This window comes from Poecilia reticulata, linkage group LG6, assembly GCF_000633615.1.
Source record: "Poecilia reticulata strain Guanapo linkage group LG6, Guppy_female_1.0+MT, whole genome shotgun sequence".
Classification (NCBI taxonomy): domain Eukaryota; kingdom Metazoa; phylum Chordata; class Actinopteri; order Cyprinodontiformes; family Poeciliidae; genus Poecilia; species Poecilia reticulata.
Genome location: NC_024336.1, coordinates 25856398 through 25870964, shown reverse-complemented (window position 1 = coordinate 25870964; position 14567 = coordinate 25856398). Strand labels below are relative to the sequence as shown.

The window sequence follows — 14567 nt, the reverse complement described above, 5'->3', positions numbered from 1 at the left end:
TAACTACCTACTAAGCAAACAATTTAAAAAAGACCTAACTACCTACTAAGCAAACAATTTAAAAAAGACCTAACTACCTACTAAGCAAACAATTTTAAAAAAGACCTAACTACCTACTAAGCAAACCATTCAAAAAAGACCTAACTACAAATTTTAAATGACCCAACTGAAGGCATGAACGGTTCCACAGGTGTGATCTCATCAAACGTTGGCTTGGCTCGAAATCCTCCTTCCAGAGGATCAACGAAGGCCTCCCTGGGTACGATGTTATATCTTGGCTCTAGATTAAATTCCTGTGGGTCTTTGGTTGACAGGATCACTGGTTGGTAGTTTTCAAGATCTATTATGTCCGACACATCATCTGAAGGAATGTAGACCTCCACAGGTGAGATTTCATCACACCTGGGCTCCAGTTCTAATTCCTCGTCCAGCAGATCTTTTGTTGACAAGATGGCTGGAGGAGTCGAGGCTGCCATGGCCGTAGTTCTGTTGGCCATGGTGTGAGAGGTCTCTGGGTTTTTCGGTAGGTTCACTGGAGCAACCCTAGATGAATGTTTCCGAGTGAACTTGGTGAAAAAACCCTTAATCCTCCCTTTCAGACCTTTGAGCATAGATGTTTGCTCAACTGGGCGGACAACGGCTTTCTTGGATTCCTTAGTAGACGTATGCAATCTGACAAGAAGATCCTTAACCATCTTTTTGATTTCGTCAACCATACCGTTGAACAGTTGATCTTGATTGCTGTCGTCGGAGTCTATGCTGGAATTGACTCTTTCCTCCACATATTTGACAATTAGATTGTTTAGATTGTCAGTGTGCTCTGTTCGGACTTCTCCTTTAACCTTGATGACCTTGGCGAAGGCCTCAGGCACCTTGTTGCCAACGATTGCTTTTATGGCATCAGTCGTGCAAATGTCCTTTGGAAGACAAACTTGAGCGTTGGCTGTAAAGAGCTCCAAGATATCATCCAAAATCCTAGCCAGAATGTAGGTGGTGGATCGAGCGGGGTCTCCCTCTGCCAAATGCATCCACTCAATCCAGGTTAAGTTCCAGAAAAGTGGTTGAACTATAAACCTCAGGATGTTGGCTGTAACGAATTGGTTCATTCCGCTTGGCATAATTGCTGTAGACTTCACTGATTTCTGGAAAAGTTTCAAGTTTTCTGCTTTAACGCTAGATTCACAGGAACTGCTCCGGGCTCTGAGACAAAGGTCTGCAAAGTGAGGGTTTGAGAAGAAAGTGCAAATGAAGACTCCTGCCTATGACGTTTTTCTTCAGACGTCATAGGCATCAAACCCGCCGAATTCTATGTTCTCGTGTAATAAGTCACGTTTTCTAGACTTGTGTTAAAAGCTGTGTCCGAAGAAGGTCTTCGAAGACCGTGAATATCGACGACCGGAAGAGGGAAGCTGTCAAACAGCTGTTGTACAGTTCTAGCCTTTAGCTAGCAAAAACAACCAATGCGCTCATTTTAAACAGAGGTTCGGTATGAGAGTCACGACCAGGTGGAGCAGAAGCGGCACTCCGTCTGGGAAATATTACTACCTGTAGCGCGTAGCAGCGGTTCAACAGCGAGAGCAAAACCAGCGTCTGACTTAAATAATTTTGCGGATTGTTTGTTTAGCTTTCTGACAGTCATGCTAATCCGGGCGAGTGTTTGTAGCTGTGCGCTGCTTTACCTGCTATCTGATCCTCCATATGTCTTTTTTTTTACTGCAGTGAGYCYCGATATAGCCAAACTCCGTCAAGTATGGCATTGTTTATATGACATATTAGATTCGTGGTGTTGACGCATGTTGACGTGCTTCACCCCACGTGCTTCAATTATCCTCACAACATGCAAACTTCCCCATTCAGTGCGTTATAGTTCCACACGACACGGCTTAGGATTTGTGTTGCTGCGCGTTTGCGCAGAGTGAAGGAAAGGGGAGACCAGCGGCACAGACGGGCTGCAAAATGAGAAGCGTGTGATTGGCAACAAGAGATCGTGATCAGCGATCACCGATCATATACTTTTCACAGAAATCGGCCAATTATGATCGGCCGATCGGCACACCTCTAAAATATAAGTATTACAACAACACGGTATATCCAACAATCTGGTAATATAAATACATTTATTTTAAGCTATTTATTTGACACTTCCACAATAAATGAACACGATCACCAAATAAAAATATTAGGGATGCACAATATATCCACACTAACATCAGTAATGTAGCATGATTATGCTCATCAATCTGTTCCTGCATTATAAAAGCATCAGATATCTTTTTTTTTTAAGTTCAGTGTTTGCTGATGATGTGCTGTTTGCTTGCAGGGCTGCTCTTCACATACGGTGTCACAGGAAGCGGGAAGACTTTCACCATGACTGGCTCTCCAGGCCAGGGCGGACTGCTGCCCCGTTCCCTTGACATGATCTTCAACAGTGTCGGCCCCTTTCAGGCCAAAAGATATGTAAGAGAGCAGTACACAATGATATCTTTCAAGTCCACGCGACTTGTCGCTGTATTTCCTTAGCTTTACGTTTATTGGAATCTCCTCTGCTCAGGTTTTTAAAACGGACGATAAAAACTGTATGGAAGTTCAGTGTGAAGTCGATGCTTTGTTGGAGCGTCAGAGACGGGAAAACAACTTAACAGTTCCTAAAACTCCCTCCTCCAGGTATATCTTGTGATGCTAGGAAAAACGAAAGCTGCAATCAACACTGTATAACTAAATATTGAGGTTGTGTGTAATTTCCTGCTTTTTAGACAAAAGGTTGACCCTGAAATTGGTGACATGCTGAAACCAGAGGAGGCCTGCAAAGCCGATGGTGTGGATGAGGACAGCTGCTACAGCGTCTTTGTCTCCTACATCGAAATCTATAACAACTACGTCTATGACCTCTTGGAGGAAACGCAGGAAGACGCAATCAAGCCAAAGTAAGTGTCTAAAATAAATGGACGTACAGGTGTGCTTGAAATGTATGCTTAAGCACCGTCATTCTAGAGCAGTGTTTCTCAACCTATTTTGGGCCAGCGCCCCCCTAGCCTTTATCCAGGTCCCTCACCACCCCCCACCAAAGAATTTGCAGACTACTTTCCACTGACCATTATTTTATCATTAATATTACTATCACTATTGTAGATGTTTTGATTTTTATGCTTGTTTCTGTATTTATCATCAAAAATAATTTCCCAGAGAACAAAAAAGTCATGGGAATAGAAATTATTTTTACGGGCGTCTACGAAAAATGCAATGAACATTCTAGTTAAAATTTGTAGGCCTAACAGCAGCCAGTCAGAGTGGAAACAATATTCTTATTTTGTGCCATTTTCAAGTTGTTAAATCTTTCACAAAATGACCAGATAAAAAATGAACAACATGCCAGTTTAAACTTTGATCTATTTGCAAAACGACTGAGCTCTGCAACATTAAAACATGGATAGAACTGCAACTACATTAATCATAACTCTTCTTCTCTTCAGTGTTTGTCAGTTTCTGGTGGTGCAGCTCTGTGCTGCCTTCAGGAGAATGGGACATCAGAGTATCATCCATAAAACTTCATCCACATGGCATTTATTGTGCAAACCAGAGCTCTCAGTGGAAAAATAAAGTTCCAGATCCTTTTAATGCCAGACAGAAACATGGATTATATCTTTATATAAACATGTCTATTGATTTATAGATTAATAGTTTTACTGGACAGAAATTACAAAGAACAAATCTGGTTCTTAATCAAATCCTAATGAGTCAAATTGAAAGTGTCATGGAGTCACTGAACAGCCTCATGACATTAACACTGACATGAAAAATAATATTGAAGAAATAAATGTATAAAATCTAATTAAAAACATAAATAAGTGATAAGTTATTTACTGTTATGGTCTGTAAGATATATTTATTCTCAGTACTAGATGTGGTCTCAACAAACCCATGACATTTCAACAATATTATTTTACCTTTTATCTGGAAATAGTGTCTGTTTATTCTTGCCATACAGTCCTATGTAGAGATGTGCCGATCAGGTTTTTTCCTGCCGATACCGATACCGATCACCCATGAGGGCCCATCACCGATACCGATCACATAATTATTATTATTTTTTATCATAAACACTACCGGTTACATTATGTGGAAAAAGGAAGCATGAATTCACCTTAATTTAGACAAAAACTTGTTTATAACTTTTTCCAAGAAGAAAACTAAACAAAACGGACATTGTGCAAATTGTACTGCTATCAGTAATACTATCTTTAACAGACTGATAACATATGAAGGCTCTGAAGAGGCTAAATAAGGCAAAGAGCCAAAATAAAACCTCTCAACATTGCCAAAAAAATTCAAGTATAAAACTTAACATTCAAAGACAAATGCAGGTTCCATTACAATAAACAATCCAGAGTTACTGAATGAAAACTTCCTGATAGCATGGCGGCTAGCTGATTACTGCTAGTTCTGAGTGGCTGTTTCTGACTGAGCGGAGTAATTATGCAGAGCAGGGAGGAGATCGATTATTTTTTTTTAGAGATTATCTGTCTCATGTTAGGACAGCGAACGTTTTAATACGTATGTAAAATGTATTTTTTTAAGTTAGATGCTGCAGCTTTAAGCAGAGGTTCGGTGTCAGAGTCACTACCAGGTGGAGCAGAAGCGGCGCTCCGTCTGTGAAATATTACTACCTGTAGTGCGTAGCAGCGGTTCAACAGCGAGAGCAGAACCAGCGTTTTACATCGCAGCTCGAAGACTTAAATAATTTTGCGGGTTATTTGTTTAGCTTTCTGACCGTCATGCTAATCCAGGTGAGTGTTTGTAGCTGTGCGCTGCTTTACCTGCTATCGGATCCTCCATATGTATTTTTTACTGCAGTGAGCCTCGATGTAGCCAAACTCCGTCAAGTATGGCATTGTTTTTGTCGTATTAGCTTCTTGTGTTGATGCATTTTGTCATGCTTCAATTTTCCGCCTCAACACACAAACTTTCCCATTCACTCAGTGCGATATAGTTCCACATCGCTTAGGATTTGCAGACTGACATAAACCTTTTAAAACAACGGAAACAATTTCTGCATTCTGATTATTGAAATTTAAAAGTGCTGTGTTGTTCTATCACACCCATTTCATACCGGACCACTTACAGCTGCGGTGTTACAGCTATAAAATGAACGCTCTCTATCGTGGTATCACTCATGGAGGGATTTCTTGATTTCTTTATTTAAATGGGTTCATTTTTCAGAGGGATACACAGTGAGGGTATTGTGATTTTAGCTACCAGTAGCAGGAGAACAGAGCCAAGAAGCTAACAGAAGCTAACAAACACTGAATAGAAGAAGAGCTGCCATTATACAGTTGCAGCCAAGCATGATTTAATGTAACACGGTACAGTTTTACCAAGTTGCTCAAAGTCTAAACTGGTATTGTTGTGCATTTAAGGTGTAAAGTTTACCTTCGACCAAACACCCCCCAAAGGCATCCCAGCGCCCCCTTTTGTAAAAGTGTCCGCTAGCGCCCCCTGCCGTCCAAACGCCCCCTGGGGAGCGATACCGCCCACGTTGAGAACCGCTATTCTAGAGTCTCTGCGAAGATGTTTAATAGTTTTATGACAGAGTAGCTGGAGGAGAAAAACTGTTGTCTTTTCTTTTTGCTAGGTGGAATGGTGGAGGCACACCTGTGCGCCAGAACACTGAGTTCATGTATGTGGCCAGTGAATACTAATCCAGTAGACATCAGATTAGCTGCATGATCAAGCTAAGCTGTCCAGTTGAACACATTTGTAGAAGAGAATTCCTTAATAGTGATTTTTGGTATTGCGAAAAAAAATATTTATTGGCTACTTAATTTGTGGAACAGGAGTCCATGTTAGCTGGATTAATTATAAGGGAAAAATTAAATAATCTGTTATATTTGGTTTAGGCTAAAACTGATCAAATTAAAGTGATTACTAATTAATTCTAGAAAATAATGTATTCATAAGACTAGAAATACAGTAAATTGCCATTAAATTTTTTTTTTCCCTGGAACGTCTTTGAGTGATCACTTCAAATAACAAATGCATACTTGTTTGAATATTGGATATTACACAAAAAATTAAGTCAATAAAATTTGCTTCAGCAGGCGGGGGAACATTCAAGTTATCATTCAGAAACTTTTATTTTTGAATTGAATTAGCTGTGATTTAAAAAATCTGCACTTTTAGTGTGCATTACTGTCCATGTCTGATACATCTCTTAATTATCAATATTTTTAATAGAGCTGATCTACAGTAGACTAGATGAGAAAAATCAAAGGAACAATGAAATGGCAGTTTCAAGAAATGACGAATGTGATGCTAACTTTAGCATCGAGTCATTTAAAAAATCTAAAAAAAAAAACTTGAACAGGGTAATGTCTTGTTCAAAATGTGGACCATTTTAGAAGTTTGTGTCCAGACGAGTATGAAATTTGTCATTGGAACATGAGCTGGAGCCTTGGTTATGAAAGACTACTAAGCAATGACTCACTATTTAAGTCTGAGGACTCTGCTGATTTTTCAAGTTTTGTCTCCTTTTTGTTTCATAGAATTTTAGAAATCCCTACATGACTCGCTTTCTGCTTTCAGTCTTTGCTTTGCTGTTTATGTGTTGCATGAAAAGCTGTTCCTTTTCACTGGAGAACAATTTACCTAAATTTTTTTCATTACTGCTACAGACCGCCTCAATCTAAAATCCTTCGAGAAGATCAGAACCACAACATGTACGTGGCCGGCTGTATGGAGGTCGAAGTCAAATCTGCTGAGGAAGCATTTCAAGTGTTCTGGAGAGGTGAGCATTTCTGTTTTTGATCCACAAATGATTGAAACAAACCTGTTTTAGCTACAGACGCTGCAGTGATGATTTCTAGATGTGACTGACCTGGAATTGCTGGCCTCCGGGTCGCCTCTGTTCAGGAAATGACTTGGGTTAATCTTCTCTCTGAGCGGTTTCAGATCTGTTGCAAAAGATACATTTTGTGCAATGAATTATTGAGATAATTTAACTTGCACATTAAAATTCTGTTTGTTTTTTGTATGTGTAATATTTTTTATTTTTTTTATTTTTGCAGGTCAAAAGAAGAGGAAGGTTGCAAACACTCGGCTGAACAGAGAGTCGAGCCGATCGCACAGTGTGTTCATCATCAAACTGGCTCAGGCTCCTCTGGATGCAGACGGGGACAACATTCTCCAGGTTAGTTGCAACCAAACTTCTCTCAAAGTTCAGAACGTATTACAATATCCACCTGCTATTAAGTTATTATCCACGCTGTTGATTTGGATGTTCTCCCTTTTAACCGTCAGGATAAGAACCAGGTGAGCGTCAGTCAGCTGTGTCTCGTTGACTTGGCAGGAAGCGAGCGCACTGGTAGGACAGGAGCTGAAGGCACGCGAATGCGTGAAGCAGGTTTGTTAAACATATATGTTAGGTTCGATAAGGCACCTAGAAATGTTTTGCTTAATCTAACATGCTTTTCTATCCAGGAAACATTAATCAGTCGCTCCTGAATCTGCGGACGTGCCTTGAAATACTTCGGGAGAACCAAATGTGCGGCACCAACAAGGTAAGTGTTGCCAGATTGAAGCTAAACGTTTCCATTCAGACCATGCAGGTAATGTAGAACCTCTGTTGTAGATGGTGCCATACAGAGACTCCAAAGTTTCCCACCTGTTTAAAAACTACTTTGACGGAGAAGGAAAAGTCCGGATGGTTGTGTGTGTCAACCCCAAGGCGGATGATTACGAGGAAACGCTGGCAAGTTTATCCCACGGATTCACTGCGTCCTTCCAAGGATGTTTCCGTTCTCTAACAAGCTTCCTGTCTGTGCAGCTGGTGATGCGGTTTGCAGAGATGACCCAGGAAGTGGAGGTGGCTCGTCCGGTAGACAGGCCCATCTGTGGATTCACTCCGGGACGCCGCCATAGGAACCAGGCGTTTAGGGAGGAGATGTCTCAAAGGTTGGAGGACCGCGGTGGTAAGGATGCTTCTTAAATATAATTCTAAAACCTTATTAGACCTGGATGTTTAGGCTTAAAAATAAATTCTCCCGATTTTTTTATGTATATGTATATTTTCATACTAAATACATTTTTTTCCCCAAATAATTTGTTTTATTTCTTAAAAAGAAATTAGAAATGACAAATTAATCTTAATCCGCTTTTTTTAGGGGTTTAAATTATGGAGTAATATTTATGCATCCATTAATCTCTGTTCATACTTTTTGTTCATCCGTCCATCTACTATGTGAACTATATTTATACGGGGCCATTTCCAGAATGAAGAGTTGGACTTAGTCTGAAGGAAGTCTTAATTCACACCAAGAGCTTTCGGACAATTTCATGCTTCCAACTTTATGTCAACAATTTGGAGATGAGACTTTCTTGTCCCAACATGACTGTGCACAAAGTAACTTCCATAAGGATATGGATGAGTAAGTTTGGAAGACCGTCACTTTGCCTATAGAGAGTATAAACCTCACACCGATAGAATGTCTATGAACTGAATTGGCGCAGAGCCTGTGAGCCAAGCTGTCTTGTCCAGCATCAGTGTCTGACCTCACAAATGCTTTTAGAGAATAAATACAAATGCATATCTGCAAAGGGTGGGTTGGCATCATATTACACTCCATGCAATGAAAATGGGATGTTACTCTGATTCTTATATGAATCACAGATGTGTCAACAGTTTTGGCAGCATAGTGTCATAAGTTCATACTTCAGAAACTAAAGGCTAAGAGGTTTTGAGTTTTTAAGACTGAAATAATGTTGATATTTGACATAATGTATATAAGCCCTGGATTGCTTTTAGTTTTCCATGTGTTTAATCAGAAAATGTTAACTTGTTGAACCCAACGTCTTCCTTCAGACGCGATGTCTGCTCTAAATGGGGTGGTGCTGAGCCTGCCACCTCTGCCCACATCTGAACTGACTGACCCAAATGATGAGATCACCATTCCTCGGCTGATTGAAGCGCTGCAGAACAGACAGAATATCCGGCAGATGATGATTGAAGAATTCGACAGAGCAGGTGAGAACTCACAGCTTGTCTGTCACAGGTTAACGGCTTTTTTTTTTTTTTTTTTTTTCTTGTTTGTTTTTGTTTCGGCTCACCTTCCATATCTTATTTTAGCAAGCAAAATGAAGTCTATGCTGCAAGAACTGGACTCCAACGTCATTTCCAAAGAGAATGTGATCCTTGAACAAAACGGCAGACTTTCAGAGAAAGACAAAGTGATTCATAGCAACAAGACTGAGATCGAACGTTTAGAGAAGAAGACCAAAATGCAAGAACACAAGGTTCTTCTTTGACTTATTTATCACTACTGGTTTGTAGATGTTTTGTAGTGTTTTTTTTTTTTTTTTTACTGTCCATCATGACTTCCTTCCAGATCGACATCCTGCAGAAAACGACTAAAATCTACGAGGATGACAAGCGTTCCCTGCAGCAGGAGCTGGAAACCAGGGGGCACAGGCTGCAGAGAGAGCTTTCTGAGAAGAGACGCATGGAGCAGCGCATGCAGGGCGTGGTCTCAGACACACAGCATAAGTGGGAAAAAGAGTGTGTAAGTTGGAACAAACGTATCATCACCTGTGTGTGCTTCTGGAGCATTGTTAGACTTTTCAGTGACATAATTTGGTGTAACGATGGTAATGTTGCGCAGGAGAGACGAGTGAATGCGATGCAGCTTGAGATGCAGAACAAGCTGTGGGTGAAAGACGAGAAGCTGAAACAGCTCAAAGCTATAGTAACGGAGAGCAAGACTCCTGGTCGCCCCAATCCCCAGCTGCATCAGACTCAGCCTCCGCCTCAGCGGTCGTCCAGGGAGGAGCGGCCGTCCAGGGAGGAGCGGCCTCCATCAAAGAGATCCGCCTCACCATCGCCTGTTCCGGTACGTCGTCAACTAAGTACTTTGCTCCCAGGCTCTTTTTATTGTTGAAAATTGTTCAAAGTTACAAGTATCACTGACTTATTTGATGCTCTTTTGCTTTTTTTTCTAAGGTTCTTGCTGTGAGATTGTGCAGGTGTTAGGGATGCAAGTTGATCTAAAGTTGATCGACTAACGATTAATTGATTACATTTTCTTTATCTCAAGAAGGCTGACTCTTTCCATAACATAAAGGTTAAAATTTTTCATAATATGCCGAAAAATTATTACAATTTAACAGTTTGTATCAGCTGTGTTAAATACTCTAAATACAGGAAATTGTGGTTTTCTTACACTAATTTAGACATATTTATAAAATATAACAAAACGGAAACCTCTTAAGTTGCTGAATAGAAAAATAAAATATGAAAAGAATAAAACGTATATGAAACATATCATTCTCCATAAGCAGATGTTGGTACAGAATTGCCGTCTGTAGTTGCGGTTAAAGGGAAATGAAAACATTATTCTATGAAGTGCGTTTACTCACGAGAACCCTCAAAATAAACCTTACTTATTGGCATAATACGACAGGGTATTAAGGCCACTCTAAGAAAGCAAAATAATAAAACTTAAAAGAGTAAAGTCATGGCCCTGCGACAGACTGGCGACCTGTCCAGGGTGACCCCGCCTCTCGCCCGGAACGTTAGCTGGAGATAGGCACCAGCACCCCTCCTGACCCCACTGAGGGACAAGGGTGTAAGAAAATGGATGGATGGAGTAAAGTCATGATATTATGACTTAATAAGCGCCATTACGGTGAAACTTAAGGAGCTTGTCTTTACCCACACCTGACTCCGCTTAAGGATGACCGGCCGCGCCCTCTGCTGGATGGCGGCCAAATTACAACTTTAAAAAGGGCTCTAAGCGGTTATCAATTAATCGATTGGGACTGCTTTTAATTTAATAAACCATTAAAATACAGTTGATCATGAGTTGATTAATTGTTTGGATCCCTGGCAGGTGTCTATTTTTTCTAGTCTGTATTGGTTTTATAAATTTGTTCTTCTGGCCCTATCTTACTGTTTATTTCCATTTTGCTCCTCAGAGTCTGGACGAGTCTCGTCCGAGTCTCGACGAGTCTTCTCGGAGTCTGGACGAGTCTCGTCAGAGTCTCGACGAGTCTTCTCAGAGTCTGGACGAGTCTCGTCCGAGTCTCAATGAGTCTTCTCAGGTCAGTCCAGTGCCAGGGTCACCTGCAGTCAGAGCCACTAGTGATGAGGAGGTCGAAATGAACCCAAGACCCACATGCCCCCTTCCCAGCAGCAGTTGTCCTTTATCAGTGGCCAATACTGTCTCCTTACTGGAGCAGGAGGCGGCTCCAGATGAGGTTTTACCGTCACCAGATATCCCCAAAAGAACTCTGTCTCCCACCGGCTCCCCAGCCCGCCGAACCAAGAGAAGAGCAGAGTGCTGTAGTAGACGGGGGCCCCGTCTCCCCTCCCCCATTTTGCTCCTTGACTTCATAGAAGAGAAAAGCAACAGGGTCAGTGAGGTAGTTGCAGCAGCATCAGGTTGAAGAATTAAAAACTGGATTTTCCGCTTGTTGTAGTTGAATTTCAGGTTGGTCAGGGATCATTTTAAAGTGTTTCACGTGTCTTTTGTTTGTTGTTGAATTGTTACGCGATCAGACGACCACGCCGGTGCGGCCTCGCCGCCGCCGGTCCCGTTCCGCGGGCGTCGAGAAATGGGTGGACCACAAGCCGCCCTCCAGCCTCGACTTGGGGACGGTCCTCCAGCCGGTCATCCCCAACGCCATCCAGGTGTCCGCGCCCAACGAGAAGGCCCTGTCCAAGTGCGACAGATACGTGTTGACGCACCAGGAGGTCGCCTCTGACGGCGAGATACAGACCAAACTTATCAAGGTCAAGTGAAATGTAGCAGGAACTTAAATATTTACTTATGTTTGCTTTTTACTCAGGTTGACTTCAGTTTGAGAGAATTTTAGTGCTTATTGCAGTGAAATAAAGAACAGATCTGTAAAAGAACAAACAAATTTGAATATCCATTAATGTGAGAATAAAATCTTTTCACATCTAATCTTTATTACAATCAGTATGTCCACATTTCTTTCTTTTTTTATGATTTTTGGAAGTTCAATCTGCAAACCTTTCTACAGATTTTTAATTTTTATATTTTCTTTAAACTCATCCAGGCTAATTAAGACATAAAAAATGTTTCCGATTTTTTTTTTTTAAGCCAGATGAAGTTGAGGGCAAATAATTTCAACTAGCGAGGCACGATGTATCAGCATGAACATCGGTATTGTCTGATGTTTGTAATTTATTTATTAATTTTTTAACGGATCAGTCAAACTAGTAAAACTAGGCCAGTACTAACAGATATTTACATCCATCTTGTTGCTATTTGAGTTTCAGAAGTGGATCTAGAAGATTAATAAAGTTTTTTCGTTTTTGCTTTAAAAATTTGCTGAGACATGGGGGCAGTTTTTTTGGGGCAAAAGCAATTTTATATTATCAGCAGAAATCTTAAGAACTCTGAATTGCAGGGAAGCCAATTTACATTTGACCTTTTGTTGTTTTTTTTTTTTTTTTGCTTCACACTTCCAACACTTTAAAATTAAGTAATCTCTTACCAGGTTAACTGATTGTCTTTATCTTGGAATATCTGAGCTTATGTTGCCGTTTAAAGTTGGCTCTAACCTTATTGTTCCTAACGTTTCAGGGGGAGGTCATTAAAACCAGAGGCGGAGGCCAATCTGTGCAGTTCACCGACATCGAGACGCTTAAACAGGAGCTCGCCACCGCCTCAAGGTGACGCAAAAGGCTTTTGAGCTATTGTTTTCAGTGCATTGTGTTTATGGTCATTGTGCATTCTGGAAAAGTATAGAATTGCATTTTATTATTTTTCAAGGTCACTGTTATTTATTTAAAGAGAAAGTAATTCTAAACTTTAGCCCGCATTCTGTTATCTAAAAGACAAAGTTGCATACCTTGGCAAAGGTATGCGAAACAACTCCTTTAGTCATCTTTAGTTATTGTAGGCTAAATGTTCTGATTTGATCAGTGTTAGACTGTAAAGTAAAGCTGATTTAACTCTCCCAGAACTAACCGCGAGGCGGCGCACTTCCTCAGCATCATGTTGTTTCATGAATTTATATAAAAGAAAAAGAAAGAGGTGATGGAACCAAACAGGGTACATTTTCTTTGTACTCCAGTGTCTGGGATAATCTTTCAGATATGAGCCTGAAAAAGTGTTGGAGCCATGTGGATTCATGGTTTGCATGGTCAGATATACAGTAAATATGGCCAGTTGGATGACCTCACTGAGGTCAGTCCTCGTATAGATGATGGTGGCCAGAAAATGTGATTTAACTGCAATCAATGTGGTTATCCCAGAATCCAACAGTATGGTAATTGCATATTTTCTGGTGTTACGTAGCCATAATCCAATTAGAATTTTGTAAAGATTAAAGCATTTTCAGTGGAGAAAATGCTAGCTTAATAAATTTCCGTCACTGTGTTTCTGTGAAGCCGTAAAAGGAAATCGTCAGAAGGAGCTGCTGCAAGTGGAAATCAAACAGATGGTGCTTGGACTGATGTGGAGACACGGGTAAGTAAAAAAAAAAAAAAAAAAAAAACATCTTTAATGACTGTCTTTATTTAGTCATCCAGTTTTGATCTAGGATGAAGTTTAAAAAAAAAAGTAGCAAGCAGCAGCTGCTGCACTTCCGTTGGTCTGTTTTCTTACACAGCAAAAATTGGTTAAATGGGAGGAACTTTGAGTCATATTAAAAGGCTGGACTTTACCCAGAGTGTTTAAAACTCACTGATGTAGCAGAAACCAAAATTCATCCCTGTAATGTTTCGTTTTAAAATTTCCATTAGAGACTTTTAAAGCTTCATTTCTAATCCGCTTTTCTTTTCTTTCCAGTGCTCTGTGGCCTTGGAGATGAGGGCCGGGTCAAACATGGGGCCTGGAGTTGAGCATCACGGGATCCCAAAGTAAGCTGCCAGCAACATAATTAATAAGACATCGTTTTATTGACGTTGTAGGAAATGTCTGATTCACTTCGTTCTGTTAAAGGCGCAGAAAACCCTGAAAGCTCCTGGCTGCTGCATCAGTATCTCCTCTCTCCTGTCCTCACTTGGCTGCTGTGCAATACTCTGAACTTGTATTTTGTATTTGGCTATTGTTTGAATATTTATGCTTTTTTTTTTCATGCTTCTTTTTATATATGTTTGCAAAGGATTTCTAGACATAGGTCACTAAAATGTTCATAAAACATTGTTGATATTGGTCTGCCACTCTATTTGTCTAAATTTTTTATTTTGTATCTACTCTTGAATAAAACAACTTTTGAAGAGTCTGTGTGTGTGTGTGTGTGTGTGTGTGTGTGTATAAAATATGTAGTTGAGTAAAACACAGGGAAGAATTGATGAAATCAGTTGATCAAAACTAATATCACATCAAGCTAATAAAAAAAATAAAACGTGCGACCTTAACATAACTCCACAAATAATTGATTGTGGAAACTTATCTGTTTAATCCTTTTTTTTTATATCAAAAACGAAGTACAAAATACATATAGTGCACTGTACAAGAACATACCTTTTCACTTCATTTCTGTATTTCAAAAATCAATTTCATAAAAGGTTTTGTGCAGTCTAATTTTAGAATCTGAATCTTGGG

General features: G+C 40.2%; 1 protein-coding gene across 7 annotated transcripts in view; it reads left to right on the top strand.

The window, feature by feature from the left end:
- Nucleotides 1-14244, top strand: part of kif23 (kinesin family member 23) — a 20734-nt gene extending 6490 nt beyond the window's left edge. The window contains exons 1-21 of one of the 7 annotated variants that reach the window (XM_008412169.2): nt 160-259; nt 2321-2457; nt 2552-2664; nt 2754-2924; nt 5630-5674; nt 6669-6781; nt 7062-7183; nt 7294-7396; nt 7474-7553; nt 7625-7744; nt 7820-7964; nt 8855-9016; nt 9119-9285; nt 9378-9551; nt 9651-9878; nt 10963-11409; nt 11546-11779; nt 12600-12688; nt 13409-13487; nt 13809-13879; nt 13962-14244. In XM_008412169.2, coding sequence (XP_008410391.1) covers nt 175-259; nt 2321-2457; nt 2552-2664; nt 2754-2924; nt 5630-5674; nt 6669-6781; nt 7062-7183; nt 7294-7396; nt 7474-7553; nt 7625-7744; nt 7820-7964; nt 8855-9016; nt 9119-9285; nt 9378-9551; nt 9651-9878; nt 10963-11409; nt 11546-11779; nt 12600-12688; nt 13409-13487; nt 13809-13879; nt 13962-13977 — 2901 coding nt within the window. In that variant the 5' untranslated portion in view covers nt 160-174 and the 3' untranslated portion in view covers nt 13978-14244. Of the gene's footprint in view, nt 1-159; nt 260-290; nt 386-2320; nt 2458-2551; nt 2665-2753; nt 2925-5629; nt 5675-6668; nt 6782-7061; nt 7184-7293; nt 7397-7473; nt 7554-7624; nt 7745-7819; nt 7965-8854; nt 9017-9118; nt 9286-9377; nt 9552-9650; nt 9879-10962; nt 11410-11545; nt 11780-12599; nt 12689-13408; nt 13488-13808; nt 13880-13961 lie in introns of those variants that run through there. The other 6 variants (XM_008412170.2, XM_008412167.2, XM_008412166.2 and 3 more) reach the window with 6 other exon arrangements.
- The last annotated feature ends 323 nt before the right edge of the window (nt 14245-14567 follow it).